The following is an 18,921-nucleotide window of genomic DNA, read 5'->3' as shown; positions in this document are numbered from 1 at the left end:
TCTTGGCTCTTTCCACAGTTTGGCTATTGTGGACATTGCTGCTATACACATTGGGGTGCACGTACCCCTTCGGATGGCTACATTTGTATTTTTGTGTTAAATACCCAGTAGTGCAATTGCTGGATCATATGGTAGCTCTATTTTCAACTGTTTGAGGAACCCCCATAGTGTTTTCCAGAGTGGCTGCACCAGCTTGCATTCCCACCAACAGTGTAGGAGGGCTCCCCTTTTTCCGAATCCCCGCCAACATCTGTCATTTCCTGACTTGTTAACTTTAGGCATTCTGACGGGTGTGAGGTGGTATCTCATTGAGGTTTTTATTTGGATTTCCCTGATGCCGAGCGATGTTGAGCACTTTTTCATGTGTCTGTTGGCCATTTGGATGTCTTCTTTGGAAATATATCTGTTCGTGTCTTCTGCCCATTTCTTGATTGGATTATTTGTTCTTTGAGTATTGAGTTTGATAAGTTCTTTATAGATTTTGGATCCTAGCCCTTTATCTGATATGTCATTTGCAAATATTTTCTCCCATTCTGTCATTTGTCTATTGGTTTTCTGTACTGTTTCTTTGCTGTGCAAAAGCTTTTTATCTTGATGAAATCCCAATAGTTCATTTTTGCCCTGGCTTCCCTTGCTTTCGGCGATGTTTCTAGGAAGTTGTTGCTGTGGCTGAGGTTGAAGAGGTTGCTGCCTGTGTTCTCCCTGAGGAGTTTGATGGACTCCTGTTTCACGTTTAGGTCTGTCAACGATTTGGAGTCTATTTTTGTGTGTGGTATAAGGAAATTGTCCAGTTTCATTCTTCGGCATGTGGCTGTCCAATTTTCCCAACACCATTTGTTGAAGAGACTGTCTTTTTTCCGTTGGACATTCTTTCCTGCTTGGTCAAAGATAAGTTGACCATAGAGTTGAGGGTCCATTTCTGGGCTCTCTATTCTGTTCTGTTGATCAATGTGTCTGTTTTTGTGCCAGTTCCATATTGTCTTGATGATGACAGCTTAGTAAAAGAACTGGAAGTCTGGAATTGTGATGCCGCCAGCTTTGCTTTTCTTCTTCAATATTCCTCTGGCTATTCGGGGTCTTTTCTGGTTCCATACAAATTTTAGGATTATTTGTTCCATTTCTTTGAAAAAAATGGATGGTATATTGATGGTGATTGCATTGAATGTGTAGATTGCTCTAGGTAGCATTGACATCTTCACAATGTTTGTTCTTCCAATCCATGAGCATAAAAAGTTTTTCCATTTCTTTGTGTCTCCCTCAATTACTTTCATGAGAATTTTATACATTTCTGAGTAAAGATCCTTTCCTTCGTTGGTTAAATTTCTTCCTAGGTATCGTATGGTTTTCGGTGCAATTGTAAATGGGATTGACTCCTTCATTTGTCTCTCTTCTGTCTTGTTGTTGTTGTGTAGGAATTCCACTGATTTCTGTGCATTGATTTTATATCCTGCTACTTTACTGAATTCCTGTATGAGTTCCAGAAGTTTTGGGGTGGAGTCTTTTGGGTTTTCCACATACCGTATCATATCATCTGCAAAGAGTGAGAGTTTGACTTCCTCTTTCCTGATTTGGATGCCATTGATTTATTTTTCTTGTCTGATTGCTGTGGCTAGGACTTCTAGTACTATGTTGAATAGCAGTGGTGATACTGGACATGTCTGCCGCGTTCCTGACCTAAGGGGAATAGGGGAAAGCTGAGAGCTTTTCCCCATTAAGAATGATATTAGCTGTAGGTTTTTCGTAGATGGCTTTTATGATATCGAGGCATGAACCCTCTATCCCTATACTCTGAAGTGTTTTGGTCAAGAAAGGATGCTGTACTTTGTCAAATGCTTTTTCTGCATCTTTTTAGAGGATCATATGATTCTTGTTCTTTCTTTTGTTAATGTATTGTATCACGTTGATTGATTTGCAGATGTTGAACCAACCTTGCAGCCCAGGAATAAATCCCACATGGACATGGTGAATAATCCTTTTAATGTACTGTTGGATCCTATTGGCTAGTATTTTGGTGAGAATTTTTGCATCCATGTTCCTCAAGGATATTGGTCGGTAATTCTCCTTTTTAATGGGGGTCTTTTTCTGGTTTTGGATCAAGGTAATGCTGGCCTCATAAAATGTGTTTGGAATTTTCCTTCCATTTCTATTTTTTGGAACAGATTCAGGAGAATAGTTATGATTTCTCATTTAAATGTCTGATAGAATTCCCCTGGGAAGTCATCTGGCCCTGGGCTTTTGTTTGTTGGGGATTTTGGATGACTGCTTCAATTTCCTTAGTGGTTATAGGTCTGTTCTGGTTTTCTATTTCTTCCTGGTTCAATTTTGGTAGTTGATACATCTCTAGGAATGCACCCATTTCTTTCGGTTTATCTAATTTGCTGGCATAGAGTTGCTCATAATATATTCTTTTAATTGTTTGCATTTCTTTGGTGTTGGTTGTGAACTCTCCTCTTTCATTCATGATTTTGTTGATTTGGGTCATTTCTCTTTTCTTTTTGATAAATCTGACCAGGGTTTTATCTGGTCATGTTAAGAATCATGTTAATTCTTTCAAAGAACCAGCTCCTAGTTTCGTTGATCTTTTCTACTGTTCTTTTGGTTTCTATTTCATTGGTTTCTGATCTGATCTTTATTATTTCTCTTCTCCTGCTGGGTTTAGGCTTTATTTCCTGTTCTTTCTCCAGCTCCTTTATGTGTAGGCTTAGGTTGTGTATTTGAGGCCTTTCTTGTTTCTTGAAAAAGGCTTGTATTGCTATATACATTCCTCTCAGGACTGTCTTTGCTGTACCCCAAAGATTTTGAACAGTTGTGTTTTCATTTTCATTGGTTTCCACGATTTTTTAAAATTCTTCTTTAATTATCTGGTTGACCCATTCATTCTTTAGTAGGATGCTGTTTAGCCTCCATTTATTTGAGTACTTTCGACTTTCCTCTTGTGTTTGAGTTCTAGTTTCAAAGCATTGTGTTCTGAAAATGTGCAGGGAATAATCCCAGTCTTTTGGTACCAGTTGAGAAATGATTCGTGACCTAGGATGTGCTCAAATCTGGAGAATGTTCCATGGGCATTAGAGAAGAATGTGTATTCTGTTGCTTTTGGTTTGAATGTTCTGAATATGTCTGTGAAGTCTATTTTGTCCACTGTGTAATTTAAAGTCTTTATTTCCTTGTTCATCTTTTGTTTAGATGATCTGTCCATTTCAGTCAGGGGGGTGTTAAATCCCCCACTGTCATTGTATTGTTGTCACGTGTTTCTTTGCTTTTGTTTTTAATTGCCTTTTAAAATTGGCTGCTCCCATTTTAGGGGCATAGATATCTACAATGGTTAGATCTTGTTGGATAGGCCCTTTAATGGGATATAGTGTCCTTCTTCATCACTCATTACAGTCTTTGTTTCAAAGTCTAATTTGTCTGATATAAGGTTGGCCCCCCCAGCTTTCTTTTGGTGTCCATTAGCATGGTAAATTGTTTTCCACCCCCTCACTTTCAATCTGGGGGTGTCTTTGGGTCTAAAATGAGTCTTTTGCAGACAGCATATGGATGGGTTTTGTTTTTTAATCCAGTCTGATAGGCTGTGTCTTTTGATTGGGGCATTTAGCCCATTTACATTCAGGGTAACTATTGAAAAGTATGAATTTAGTGCCATTGTATTGCATGTCGGTGACTGTTATTGTATATTGTCTGTGTTCTTTTCTGATATATGCTGGTTTTAGGCTCTCTCTTTCCTTAGAGGACCCCTTTCAATAGTTCTTGGAGGGCTAGTTTTGTGTTAGCAAATTCCTTTAGTTCTTGTTTGTCCTGGAAGCTTTTTATCTCTCCTTCTATTTTCAATGACAACCTAGCTGGATATAGTATTCTTGGCTGCATATTTTTCTCGTTTAGTGCTCTGAAGATATCATGCCAGTCCTTTCTGGCCTGCCAGGTCCCTGTAGATAGGTCTGTTGCCAATCTAATATTTCTACCAGTGTAGGTTACATATCTCTTCTCCCGAGCTGCTTTCAGGATTTTCTCTTTGTCTCTGCGACTCGTAAGATTTACTATTGGATGTCGGTCGTTGACCTATTTTTATTGAATTTGATAGGGGTTCTCTGCGCCTCCTGGATTGTGATACCTGTTTCCTTCCCCACATTAGGTAAGTTCTCTGCTATTATTTGCTCCAATATACCTTCTGCCCCTCTCTCTCTTTTTTCTTCTTCTGGGATCCCAATTATTCTAATGTTGTTTCATCTAATGTTGTTTCATCTTATTATATCACATATCTCTCGAAATCTGCCCTCGTGTTCCTGTAGTTGTTTCTCTCTCTTTTTCTCAGCCTCTTTATTTTCCATTATTTGTTCTTCTATTTCGCTGATTCTCTCTTCTGCCTCATTTGTCCTAGCAGTTAGTGCCCCCATTTTTGATTGCACCTCATTAATATCCGTTTTGATTTTTACTTGGTTAGATTTTAGTTCCTTTATTTCTCCAGAAAGGCTTTCTCTAATAACTTCCACGCTTTTTTCAAGCCCAGCTAGTATCTTTAAAGTCATGTTTCTGAACTCTATGTCCGACATTGCACTAATGTCCTTATTGAGTAGGTCCCTGGCTGATGGTACTACCTCTTGTTCTTTTTGCTGTGGTGATTTTTTTTCGTCTTTTCATTCTGTCAAGAGGAGCATAGATGAATGAGGGAACAAAATTCTAACAGGTTAAAAACGACCCCAGCAAATATACTCTATACAAATCAGAAAAGACCTGAAACCAGGGGGAAAGAAAGGGAGAGAAAGAAAAAAGAAAGAGAGAAAAAAAATAAAAAGATAAAAACAAAAACAGAACAAAACAAAAAAATACCAGCATATGATCAAGTATGATCAGGCTAGTGCATAGATCAAAATCACTCAAGATTTTGGGCATATTTTGGTCTGTTAGAGAAAAGTGCCTCCTAAAATTTTAAAGGAAGAAAGACTTATATATATATACAAAATAAGGGTTGATAAATTGAAGGGATGGAAGAATAAAATAAGGATGAAAATTATAAAAGATTTTACAAAAGGTATTGATAAGATAAGAAGTTGTTTGAAAAAAGAAAGAATAAGATTAAAAAAGAAAAGAAAAAAAAGGGACAGAATGTGATCAAGCAGGAGACTAGAACAAAGCCATACACTAGTGATTTAGGGTACATTTTGATCTGTTAGAAGGAACTGTATCTCAAAATTTTAAAGAGAGAACAAGTTATATATATATATGCCAAAAATAAGGTAACTACTATGAAGGGATAAAATATGACTCTAATAATGAAAAATAAAAAATGTGTTTTTTTAAAGGGATTGATAAGATGTTGGTGGAAAAAGGGAAAAAGAAAATTAAAAAAAAACAGTTAAAAAAATTCACTTTGAAAAACTAATGAATCGTGTTAAAAAAAAAAAAGCCATGAATTCTATGTGCAGTATTCCCCTAGCGCTGGAGTTCTGTTCTCCTTGATCGGTAAACTTGGTCTTGGCTTGCTGGCTGTTCGTGCTGACCTTCTGGGGGAGGGTCCTGTTTGCCGTGGTTCCCAATTGTCTTTGCCGGAGGCTGAATTGCCCCGCCCTTGTCGGTCCGGGGTAAGGAAGCTGCTCCAATTTGCTCTCAGGAGGTTTTGTTCCCTGCAAGCACTCAGTACAGCTTTGGAGGACCAGGGCGAAAATGGTGGCCTCCCAATCTCCACCTGGAGGAGCTGAGAACTCACGGCCCCACTCCTCGATGCGCTCCCAGAGAAAAGCAGTCACTCGCGTCTCCCTGGTCTCCGGGTGCACTCCGTGCTCACCCGGCCTGTGACCGAGCGTTTCTATCTCTGGCACCAGACCCTGGGTGGAGTCTCCAAACCCAGCAGATCCCTGCGGTGCGCAGCCGCGCCGCTCCTCCCCGGGGAGGAAGGGGAGTGTCCCCAGCTCTGCTGCTTCTTGGGTACCTGCTGGAGGAGCAGTGGCCTGACTGGGCCGCGGATCACAGTTTATGGTAACCCCGAGCTGAGAGCCGGCGCCTCGGCTCCCTCTCTGCAGTCGGCTTCCCTGCTCCAATACCTGGGACCTTTGCCACACTCAGGAACCCCCGGTTTTTCTGTGACACCGAGGATTCTGAGACCACACTGTTCCGCGAAGGTTCCACGCCCTGCTTAGCCACTGGAGCGACATCCCTCAGCAGAGCCACCTTCTAAAAGTTCCAATTTTGTGCGCCGCGGCTCTATCACTTGCCAGAAGTGGCTGAGGGAGGCCCCCTCCCCCGTCGTCTATCCTCCCGAATATCGCCTCGGATTCACTTCTCATGTCCTAACTTCCAATAAGTGGTCACTTCTCTGTTCAGAGAGTTGTTGCTACTCTCTTCTTCGATCTCCTGTTGAGATCGTAGGTGTTCAGAATGGTTTCATCCCTATTCAACTGAATTCCTAAGACCAGACGAAATCCAGGTCTCCTACTCCTCTGCCATCTTGCTCCTCACCGAAACTGGACCATTCTCTTACACCAAATATAAGACAAACTCAAAATGGATGACAGACCCCAATGTGTGTGGAATCCATTAAAATCCTAGAGGAGACCATAGGCAGTAACCTCTTCGACAACTGCCACAGCAACTACCTCTCTACATCTCCACATATCTGTAGTAGGTCTCTACCTGTCAGGGCACCTCAGAATAGTTTCCTAAATCTCTCAGTCCCACCCTGGTTGCTGGAGCTCCAAGCTTCCCTAAGGGCCCCAGGACACTAAGGTGTGAGTGTCAAGCAGCAGTGAAGGAGGCAGGAGAGGTCTGTCACTGGTCTGTGACTGGGTACGTGTTGGGCTCTGATGCCCTGTAAGCCTGAGGACCAGAGAAGGTCAGATGTGGAACAGAGGCAGCACCCAGTCTGATGTCCTCCCAGACCCAGATCTAATGTTTTACATTTGAAGAGGAAAGGTCAGGACAATTACCAGGCTCACAGTCTACCCTCCCCCTTGTCCCTTCCCTACTCCGGACTGTACCTGTCCCTTGCTCTTTTAGATTCCTTCCCCATCCCTGCCATCTCCTGCCTTCTGCTCAAACAACCACCTCCCAACAAAGTTGCCCCCATCTTACAGATGAAGGAATGGGGATTCAAGGGGTGAGCAGCTCTGTGGTGCCAGCCCTCCCAGGAGCCTGATATTTGTGGAACCCAGGGTATGATGTGCAGGGTCTGAGCAGCTACGAACAGGAGATTCTAAGTGTCGGGATCACATAAGCGACCCACATCCCCCTTATATTTAAGTGACCTAGACTCCACCAGCCTCCAGACTGCCGAAAGCAGCACCCTCAAACCAGATTAGACAACATACATTACAGAGAGGCAAGACTCACACTTACCAAGCCCCTGGAGGTCACTTCTCATCCCAAGAAGCTTCCTCACGGTTCCATCTGTTTATGCCCAGGTCCTATGAGCACACTGCCTTGTATTTCTCTGATTGACTTACCTCACTTAGTATAATACACTCTATTTGCTTCCACATCATTGCAAATGGTAAGGTTTCATCTTTTCTGATGGCTGAGTAATAATCTATTTTACACATACAGCACATCTTCTTCATTCATCTGTCAATGGACATCCGGACTCATTCTGTATTTGGCTAATGTAGACATTGTTGCTATGAACATTGGGGTACAGGTGCCCCTTTGCATAACTATGTTTGTATCCTTTGGATAAATACCCAGTAGTACAACTCCTGGGGCAAAGATAACTCCAATTTTAACTATTTGAGGATCCTCCATTCTGTTTTCCAGAATGGCTGTCCCAGTTTGCATTCCCACCAACAATGTAAGAGGGTTCCCCTTTCTCTGCATCCTGACCAACTTCTCTTCTTTCCTGTATTGTTCATTTTAGCCCTTCTGACTGGTGTGAAGTGTCATCTCATTGTGCTTTTGATTTGTATTTCCCGGATGCTAAGTGATGTTGAGTATTTTTTCATGTGTCTCTTGATCACTTCTATGTCTTATTTGGAGAAATGTCTGCCCATGGCTTCTCCCCTTTTCTTGACAGGATTATTTGCTTATTGGATGTTGAGTTTGAGAAATTATTTTTAGATTTTGGATACTAGCCATTTATCTGATAAGCCATTTCTAAATATCTTCTCTCATTCCATAGGTTGCCTTTAGTCCTAGAAACGTATGAACTACCAAAATGGAAACAGGAAGAAATGGAAAACCTGAAAAGATGCTTAACGAACGAAGAAATTGAAGGAGTAATTAAAATCTCCCAACAAACCAGAGTCCAGGACTAGTTTGCCTCCCAGGAGAATCCTATCAAACATTTTTTAAAAAATAATATATATTGTACTAAGCTTTTTCAAAAAATAGAAACATAAGGAAAACTTCCAAACTCATTCTATGAGGCCACCAATATCTTGAACCAAAAACCAAAGACACACCCAAAAGGAGAATTAAAGACTAATATCCCTGATGAATATGGATCCCAAAATTCTCACCATGATACTAGCTAATAAGATCCAACATTATATTAAAAGGATTATTCACAACAACCAAGTACAGATTATTCCAGGGCTGCAATTGTGGTTCAAAATACACAGATCAATCAATGTGATACACTACATTAATATAAGAAAGGACAAGAACCACATAATCTTTTAAATAGATGCAAAAAAATATTTGACAAAATGCAGCATACTTTCTTGATTAAAACTCTCTGCAGTGCAGGTCTGGAGGGAACATTCCTCAGTATTATAAAAAGCATATACAAAAAACACACAGAGAATATTATCCTCAATGCGGAAAAATGAAAGCATTTCTCGTAAGGGAAGGAACATTCCAGGGGTGTCCAATCTCACCACAGTTAATCAACATAATGCTAGAAGTTCCACCTTAGAAATCAGGCAACAAAAAGAAATAAAAGGCATCTAAACTGGCAAAGAAGAAGTCAAACTTTCACTCTTCACAGATGACATGGTCCTCTATATTGAAAACCCAAAATATCCTACCCCAAAATTGCTAGAAATCATGTAGGAATTCAACAAAGTAGCAGGATATAAATCAAAGCACAGAAGACAGTTGCATTTCTATACACTAACAAGACAGAAGAAAGAGAAATCAAGGAATCGATCTTATTTAGAATTGCACCTAAACCCGTAAGATACCCAGGAATAAACCTAACCAAAGCGATAAAATATCTGAACTCTAAAAACTACAGAATACATATAACTGAAACTGAAAAGACAGAAAGAAATGGAGAAATATCCCATGCTTATGGATTGGAAGAACAAATATTTTTAAAATATCTATACTACTTGGGGGCGGGATGGCAGAGAAGTAGGGGACCCTATTTCACCTAGTCCCCTGAATTTAAAGTCTTTATATCCTTGTTGATCCTTGGATTAGATGATCTGTCCATTTCAGTGAGGTTGCTGTTGAATTTCCCAGCTCTTATTGTGTGTTGTCAATGTGTTTCTTTGCTTTCAGTATTAATTGCCTTATGTAATTGGCTGCTCCCATGTTAGGGATATAGCTATTGACAATTGTAAGATCTTCTTGTTGGAGAGACAGTTTAAGAATGATATAGTGTCCTTCCTCATCACTTATTGCAGTCTTTGGTGAAAATCTAATTTGTCTTATATAATGATTGCCACCCCAGCTTTTTTTGGTGTCAGTTTGCACAGTAAATGTTTTTCTACCCTCTCACATTCAATCAGGTGGTGTTTTGGGGTCTAAAATGAGTCACTTGCAGACAGCATATGCATGGGTGTTGTTTTTTTAATCCAATCTATTACCCTGTGTCTTTTGATTGGGGCATTTAGCCCATTTACATTCAGGGTAACTATTGAAAGATATGAATTTAGCGCCATTGTATTGCTTCCAAGGTGACTGTTACTGTATCTTGTCTGTGTTCCTTTCTGGCCAATGCTGCTTTTATGTCTCTCTTTGCTTAGAGGACCCTTTCAATATTTCTTGTAGGGCTGGTTTTGTGTTACCAATTCCTTTAGTTTTGGTTTGTCGTGGAAGCTTTTTTTTATTGTTATTTTAATAACCATACATTACATCATTAGTTTTGGATATAGTGTTCCATGATTCATTGTTTGTGCATAACACCCAGTGCTCCATGCAGAACGTGCCCTGCTTAATACCCATCACGAGGCTACCCATCCCCCGACCCCCCCTCCCCTCCAGAACCCTCAGTTTGTTTTTCAGAGTCCATCGTCTCTCATGCTTGGTCTCCCCCTCCGATTTCCCCCCTTTCATTCTTCCCCTCCTGCTATCTTCTTCTTCTTTTTTTTTCTTACCATATATTGCATTATTTGTTTCAAAAGTACAGACCTGTGATTCAACAGTCTTGCACAATTCACAGCACTACCCATAGCACAAACCCTACCCAATGTCTATCACCCAGCCACCCCATCCCTCCCACCCCCCACCACTCAAGCAACCCTTAGTTTGTTTCCTTATATTAAGAATTCCTCATATCAGTGAGGTCATATGATACACGTCTTTCTCTGATTGACTTATTTCACTCAGCATAACACACACCAGTTCCATCCACATCATTGCAAATGGCAAGATCTCATGCCTGTTGATAGCTGCATAATATTCCATTGTGTATATATACCAGTTCTTTTTTTTTAAGATTTTATTTATTTATTTGACAGAGAAAGACAATGAGAGAGGAAACACGAGCAGGGGGAGTGGGAGAGCGAGAAGCAGGCTTCCCGCAGAGCAGGGAGCCCAATGCAGGGCTCTATCCCAGGACTGTGGGATCATGACCTGAGCTGAAGGCAGACGCTTAACAACTGAGCCACCCAGGCACCCCTTATTTTTTTTAAAGATTTTATTTATTATTTGTGTTTTTTTTTAAAGATTTTATTTATACACATCTTCTTTATCCATTCATCTGTTGATGGACATCTTGGCTCTTTCCACAGTTTGGCTCTTGTTGTCCTGCAAGCTTTTTATCTCTCCTTCTACATTCAATGACAGCCTAGCTGGATATAGTATTCTTCGTTGCATATTTTTCTTGTTTAGTGCCCTGAATATATCATTTCCATCTTTTCTGGACTGCCAGGTCCCTATAGATAGGTCTGTTGCCAATCTAATGTTTCTACCATTGTATTATACAGATCTCTTCTCCTGAGCTGCTTTGAGGAATATCTCTTTGTCTGAGACTCATAAGTTTTACTATTAGAGGTCGGGGTGGTGACCTATTTTTATTGATTTTGAGAGGGGTTCTCTGTGCCTCCTGGAATTGGTGCCTGTTTGCTTCTGCAAATTAGGGAAGTTCTCTGCTATAATTTGCTCCACTATATCTTCTGCACCTCTCTCTCTTTCCTCTTCTTCTGGGATTCCAATTATTCTAATGTTGTTTTGTCTTATGGTACCGCTTTTCTCTCGAATTCTGCCCTTGTGATCCAGTAGTTGTTTATCTCTCTTTTTCTCAGAGACTTTATATGACAACATTTGGTCTTCTATATCACTGATTCTCTCTTTTGCCTCATTTATCCTAGCAGTTAGTGCCCCCATTTTTGATTGCACCTCATTCATAGCCTTTTTGTTTGACTTGGTTAAATTTTAGTTCTTTTATTTCTCCAGAAAGGATAAATTCCATGCTTTTTTCAGGTCCAGATAGTATTCTTAAATTCCTGTTTCTGAACTCTAGGTCCAATACCGTACTAATGTTCATATTGAGTAGGTCCCTGGGAGTTGGTACTACCTCTGCTTCTTTTTGTTTAGGTGTTTTTTTTTTCTGTCTTGTCATTTTGTCCAGAGGAGAATAGATGAATGACAGAATAAAATGCTAACAGGGTAACAACGTCCTCAGAAAATATACTCTAAACAAATTAGAAAAGACCTGAAACCAGGGGGAAAGAAAGGGAAATAAGAAAAAGAAAAAGAAACAAAAAAAGAAAAGATAAAAACAGAATATGATCCAATATGGTCAAGCTGCTGTAAAGATCATTACCACACACTAGATTTTAGCTGTATTTTGGTCTCTTAGAAGAAAGTGCCCCCAAAATTTTAAAGAAAGAAAAACTTATATATGTACAAAAATGAGGGTTGGTATGAAGAAGGGATGGAATATATAAAGATGAGAATTATAAAAAATTTTATAAAAGGAATTGATGAGATAAGAAGTTGTTTGAGAAAAGAAAGAAGAGGATTTAAAAAAAAGAAAGGAAAATAAAAGGGAGAGAATGTGATCAGGCAGGAGACTAAAACAAAGCCATACACTAGATATTTAAGGTATAATTTGACGTTAGAAGAAACTGTATCTCAAAATTTTCAAGAGAGAACGAGCCAAAAATAAAGGTAACTAGTATGAGGGACAGAACATGACTCTAAAAATTAAAAATAATAATGTTTCTTAAAAAAGGGATTGATAAGATATTGGATGAAAAAACGGGAAAAAAAAGACAGTTAAAAAGAATTAACTTTGAAAGACTAAAGAATCATGGTAAAAAAATCCATGAATTCTATGTGCAGTATTCCCCTAGAGCTGGAGTTCTGCTGTTCTCATTGATCAGTAAACTTGGTCTTGGCTGGCTGTTCTTGCTGATCTTCTGGGGCAGGGGCCTGTTGTCCTGGTTCCCAAATGTCTTTGCCGGAGGCAGAATTGCCCTGCCCTTACTGGTCCAAGCCTAATAATCTGCTCCGCTTTGCTCTCAGGAGCTTTTGTTCCCTGCAGCCTCTCCATAAAGCTCTGGAGGATGAGAGCGAAAATGGCGGCTGCCTAATCTCTGCCACGGAGGAGCCGAGAACTCGGGGGCCCCACTCCTCAGTGCGCCCCCAGAGGAAAGTAGTATTCACTCCTGCCTCCCTGGTCTCTGGCTGCACCCTGTACTCCCCCGGCCTGTGACCAAGCGTTTCTTTCTCTGCCACCCTACTCGGTGTGGAATCTCCACAATGTCCTACCTTCCAGAAAGTGGTCGCTTTTCTCATCAAAGAGTTGTTGCTATTTTTTTTTTTTCGATCTCCTGTTGAGTTTGTAGATGTTCAGAATGGTCTGATCCCTCTCCAGCTGAATTCCTGGGACCAGACGAAATCCAGGTCTCCTACTCCTCCGCCATCTTGCTCTCCATCTCCCCACCCCCACTGACAACTCTTACACTCAGAAAGAGAGGAAATTGAAGTTGCCAATGAGAGTTAAACTTTTCTTCCGGCCACAAAAGGAGAGAGAGTCAAATCCAAATGCTCGTGTTGTTGATTAGGAACTTCTAGATGCAAAGCTGTCGCCATGGCCCATAAAAGATGTGCCAGTAGAGGAACCAGCTGGGTGTGAGGCTGGGAGGAAAGAGTTCAAAGCCTCTGAGTCAGAGCAGGTGGTTTGCCACATACACTCATGTGGAAACCCACAAGCAACTAATAGTGTCCACCAAACCACCCCACATACATGGCGATGGCCAAGTCCACAATTTCCCTCTCACGTGCCGCCCATCTAAGCTGACTGATTTCAGTGTCCTGCCTGGCTCCACACCCATAGCTTCACAAGATGCCTGGGAGCTGACCTGATGTCATCAGAATTGGGTTCCCCAGATGTGGAGGGCATCTAGACACAAAAATATGTAGCTAAACAGTCCTGATTGGTGGGGCGAAGGTTGAAAATACAAGGGCACATACGAAATCAATATAAAAAAAAAAAGTAATACCAAAAAAATATATAAAAATGAAGGGGAAAAACAAAAACATTCAAATGAAAAATGATGAAAGTTCCAATACATAAAAAATAAATGTAAACAAAGAAAAGAAAGATAGAAAACAATGTAATGCAAGACAAGGGAACTTAATTAGGAGGCTCGTCGTGGGTTGCCAAAGGTGGTTGGAGTTACACACATACATGCCAGAATCTGAAGTGATTATCGAAGTGCCTTTACGTGGTCCGGTCCTACACAGAGTCCCAGAACCTCAACACAATGATTCGATGTCAAGGCTGTAATCTCGGAGAAAAGCCAGTGGGATTGGGAAAGGCACATTGCAACCAGAGGAAAGGGGGGGCATGTCCACCTGCCCAGGGCAAATACTTGGCTCAGCTGGTCCCGATGTCCTCCTGAAGACCTCTTCCGCCAAAGGTCTGAACCACTAAAGGCAGAGCTACCACAGGAAGCTGTCAAAATGATGGGGGTGGGACTTCAAGGGGTGGGCCATCCCAGGCATTGATAAGTCCCATGATCCGGGTCCTACCCAGTCGGCCGGCCAGTGCTCTGGAACCCAAGTGACTCCATCAGCATGGCTCCCACCAGCACATCAAAGAGTAAGTTTCCATCCAATTTCCTGCTCCCTGCTTGCATTTTCCAAAGGCCCTGATAATTTTACCGGGTTCGGGAAAGTAAAAGAGACCACATCGATTGCCAGCATACATGCTGGAGGGATTGTGATCCAGGGAGGATTGGCGGAATGGATAGAGTGAGGCTTGCATATGGCTGCCGTCAGAATGAAAACTGCAGTTGGTGCCCGGGATTCCCAACAAGACTCCCTCTTTTGCAAATAGGCAAGCTAGATCTCAGGTGGCAGAGAACAGGAAAATATTCAGCACCTATTTCAGGTGTCATTTACAAAAAGAGAAGTTTCACCTCACTGAGTAGCACTTAGGATATTTTGTTGGAGTTCACCTTGGTGGTTTTTAGGAGCAGTGGGTTCCTCTTTGTTTCTCCTAAGGTCCTTTCACCTCTTCATCCCAACCACAGGGTTCCTCAGTTCATTGCCATGCCATCACATGGTTTGATAGCATTTGGTATTTCCCTAGATGCGTGCCTATCACTCATTCACATAGGCAGATGGTGGACTGCCTGTCCTATCGAGCAGCCCCTTAGTTGGATCCATGAATGGCAAAGGCACAGGAAGCCCCAGCCTTGGAAGGTGTACACAGGGCAGGAAGTGAAGAGCTGAGACCGAACCACCGCTTTGCATTCCTATGAAAGCCTTCCTAATATGGTTGTCATTTTCCAGCAACAGTCTCCCTCCCATGCAGATCCCGAAGGAGGAGGCTTGTTTTGAAGCCGACGCAGCAAGGGGCTCTGCACGCATTGTTCCAACAGAACCCGTACCCAGGCATCGCCACCAGAGAACGACTGGCCCGAGAGCTAGACATTCCAGAATCCAGGATCCAGGTAGGTTTGAACTTCACTTGCATTTTCCCTGGGGGACAAGTCGTGGACAAAATCAGGCCAAGCCACTGCATGTCAATCTACATGCTCAGCTGGGAAGCTCAGAAGCTTTGGTTCCTGTATGTGCATCTCTTTTAAGCCCCTGTCCTTTGAAGTAATTCTAAATCATTCACTCATGGAACCCAGGTACTATTGGAGGGCCAGGCCTGGGATATTCCAACAGGTCAACACATCTTCGCTGACTTTCCCTAGAGATCATTTTTCCTGAGTTATCTCATGGTCCACACAAAACACTGTGAGACCTTATGTATGAGGGAAAAAAAAGCATATAGATAGATAGATAGATAGATAGATAGATAGATAGATAGATAGATCATGTCCACCAGTGTTGCCTGACCATCGGTTCTTCTTTTGCAATTTAGGTGTGGTTCCAGAACCAGCGCACGAGACAGCTAAGGCAGAGCCGATTGGGGTCTCCCAAATCCCAAGGGCAAGGGCATGGACAGGAACAGCCTCCATCTTGGACTCAAGGTGACTCCCCATCATACCAAATGGGTCTCTTCTTGAGCTTCTCCTTGACACAGGAATGGGTATGCATGGGCTTCCATGTGTTTGCCAAGACGGCTTAGCAGAGGAATCCATGACCACTTGTTCCAGCCCCCTTTCTGTTCTCAGAGGTGGACACTGTGCATGCACCACCTGTTGGGCGGGTGCATTGTTTCTGGGCAAGAAAGGCTTTGAATCTTCTTGTCCTGAAAATGTAGGAAGGACAGAGTCCTCTTCTGGGGTCACCTCAGACTTAGATTCAAGCACTGGCTTGTGTGCATGGGTCCATGGTGAACTCAAGACTCAGGGATGGAGAGGACATTGAGAAAATGGAGAAGCATGTGAGAACAGACACACACACACACACACACACACACACACACACACACACACACGTATGCAGACGGACACCAATATCTCTTTCTACACTGGATGTGCCAGTGGTTTCAAAGCCCTCCTTTCTAACTCTATTCTCTTTTTAGAACATTTCACAAAGGATGGCAGGAGAAAACGGACATCGATTTCTCCATCCCAAACCAGTATCCTCCTTCAAGCCTTTGAGAAGAACCGCTTTCCAAGCATTGCTACCAGGGAACACCTGGCCAGCCTCACAGGTCTTCCGGAATCCCGCATTCAGGTACATATTCAGAGTGTGGCACATGAGTTTTTCAACGTGGAAGGGATAGTGGTGGGGAATCGTGGGCTCCGTGGACCTATCCACAGGATCCAATGCCCGGGCAATGGGGGGATAGCCTTGAACTTGCAAGTGAGACACCGCCCAAGGAAGAATTTCCAAACCAAATGGTGCGTGTGTGTGGGCGGGGGGGGAGTTGGCAGCGTACATGCGTATAGAAATGGTGAGCAGACAAAAGAGGGGAAATAGAAATATTGGCACCTATCTAGAGATCACACAAACTGTCAGCTCTTGAGCAGCTAGTAGCACTCTCCATGTGGCCCTCAGAATTTCCTGAGTGTGAGTGGGGTTGCTGTCCTGTGTGTGGCAACCTGTTTGTCAGGGTCCTGGTCCTCAGGACCCCAGGGCAGGAATGGATTCTACCCTCAAACCACACCTTCTCTGGATAACCTAATCATCCAGGATAATTGTCCCAAGGATTATTGGCAGGTGGGTGAGAGGTCCCATGTGCCCTGGTTCAGAAAGCTCTGCAGAGAGTGGTTCCTGGTATAGGAGTTGTGAAATGTCCTTATGGTATATGGAGACTGACTCTCTGGAAGCCTCTCCTTTGGGACAAGAGCCAGTGACCCTGCTTCAAGCGGGCCTTCATGGGCTCGTACTCTGAGAAGTCGTGTCCCTGGACACAGGGGAAGCTCAAAATGCTCAATCCTGAAAACTCTTCTTTCCATGTAGCAAAAGGAGGAGAGGGAGAACCAAATCTGAATGCGAGTGTTGTTGATGAGGATTCCTGGCTACCCATACCTTCCTCTAGACCCATAAGAGATGTGCTTGTAAACTTACCTATCATGTGGATCCAAGGCCAGTAGGCATGAGTTGAAGGCCTACAAGTCAGAGTTGGTGGTTTGCCATTCGGGTTACACCCAATCAGACACCAGAGAAGGGAAAGGTGTTAAGAGACGTCCTGAGGCATTCCGGAGGACTTGGAGTAGCCTGGGGAAGGAGGGGCAGGTGGTCAGCTATGTCTTTGTCCCAGGGCTCCTGAAATGGCTGGTCAGAAAGCTGCAATTGGCAATCAAAGAGATGGCAAGGTAGGGACTGAACAGCAGGCAGAGCAGAGCTGATCGCCTGCCATTCAAGCCTATCAAGGGGGGATGGACTCCAGGCCAGGTGTCCAGTTTCCCTGGGTGTTCACCTAGTTTCCAAGGGCCAGGTGAAAGGTATGGACAGAGCTACCCTGAGATTCAGAACAAGAGTCCTGGCCTTCTCCACGAGAGATCCCACGTGGACATAGGGGGGAAAGAGTGCTGACATCTATCCCTTCTTCTCATGTCCACGACATGTCTTCTCTGTCCCAGGTCTGGTTCCAGAACAGAAGAGCTCGGCACCCAGGACAGAGCAGAAGTGGCCCCGTGAAGGACATGGAAGCACACCCCAAACCCAGTCCTTATGTGACAGTCCCAGTGGAACCAGGCCTCCTGGCCAGGGTCCCTGTAAGCTCTCCCCAACTGGCTCTGTCCAATACTCTGGGAAGCATGCAGGGCTTTCCTGCAGGGACAACTCCCGTTCCCTGCATGGGCTTTGCCCCTCCAGTTTTCTGTGGGGGCCCTGGGAGCCAGGCCTTGGGGGCCATGATGGTCCCGCCCACCCAAGGTGGGCAAGGAGGAGACAACTTTCCTGCTGCTGAAGGCCTGAGGATCTGTTCCTTGACCGGACCGACTCTGGTAGGGAGTCTCTTCATTCGACACGCACTTCTTTGTCCCCCATCCCAAGGGGAACACCAGCAGCAACATGAGCGCACTGGCATGACACCCCTGCCTTTCCAAGACTACCCTCAGCCTCTAGCTGACAATCCTTGCCAAGGTTTGAAGGAGGCAGGGCACGCCGGGAGAAACTCCACTACTCAGTGCTCGGGCAAGGGGTCCCAGCTTGTCATCGGCACAGGACAGGCTCAGGATGGGGCAGTTCTGCAGCCTGCACATGCTGAGATGCCTGGCTGGCAGCAGCAGGCACTTCCTACCGCAGGGCTGTCTGCTACTCTCAACCCAGAGCACCAAACGTCTGCAGAAGCCTCAAGGTTTTTAGAGGAACTTTTCACAGCCACAGAGATGGAAGAAGACACACACCCTTTTCTGAGTGGGTGTTTGCCGCAAGAGGACCCTCTGGGACCCCTGGAAACACCCCTCAGTGAGGAGGAGTTTCACACCCTACTGGCTATGCTGCATGACTCCGCATGGCCTCAGGCCTAGGCACAGGGAGGTCTCTTCCTCCCCACCCAACACTCATTCAGATGTCCTTTCCTGAGATGCAGTCCTAGCGGGTCAGCAAGGAGGAGAAACAGGCAGCATTGTGCATGATCCGGAGGAAGACCAATGCACAAAGCAGCATCCATGGCTTGGAAAGACAGAGGAAGGCTATCCTTTCTGCCCTGTGCGCAGGCCTCCATTGCCTTCCCGATGAGCACCACGCTCCACAAAGCCTCTGAATGCACCGTGGGCACTGGGCTATGGGCACCCTCCCAGACACCTAATTGATCAAAATCACTGTCAGGACACACAGGTGACCTCTTCCCTGCCATCACCCGTTCCTCTGTGGCCTGGGAAACCCTGGGCCTGGCAGCCAAACCAAGAAAGGGGGAGAGTTTGAAGAAGGACACCTCCACATGCCTTTTCCTTCTGCCCAGTCAGA

The 18,921-nt window shown here is 43.7% G+C and overlaps 1 protein-coding gene across 1 annotated transcript in view; it reads left to right on the top strand.

Moving 5' to 3' along the window:
- LOC148161984 (uncharacterized) overlaps positions 1-18,482 on the top strand; it is a 53,727-nt gene extending 35,245 nt beyond the window's left edge. Inside the window, exons 3-6 of the mRNA XM_088020482.1 lie at positions 14,921-15,059; positions 15,479-15,597; positions 16,095-16,239; positions 17,592-18,482. Coding sequence (XP_087876608.1) covers positions 14,921-15,059; positions 15,479-15,597; positions 16,095-16,239; positions 17,592-18,482 — 1,294 coding nt within the window. The remainder of the gene's footprint in view (positions 1-14,920; positions 15,060-15,478; positions 15,598-16,094; positions 16,240-17,591) is intronic.
- Positions 18,483-18,921: the final 439 nt, after the last annotated feature.

This window comes from Eumetopias jubatus, unplaced genomic scaffold (genome assembly GCF_037043125.1).
Source record: "Eumetopias jubatus isolate StellerSeaLion01/CBP00866 unplaced genomic scaffold, mEumJub1_p1.0 scaffold_30, whole genome shotgun sequence".
Taxonomy (NCBI): domain Eukaryota; kingdom Metazoa; phylum Chordata; class Mammalia; order Carnivora; family Otariidae; genus Eumetopias; species Eumetopias jubatus.
The sequence above is the reverse complement of the archived record's forward strand: the minus strand, read 5'-3'. Positions and strand labels throughout refer to the sequence as shown.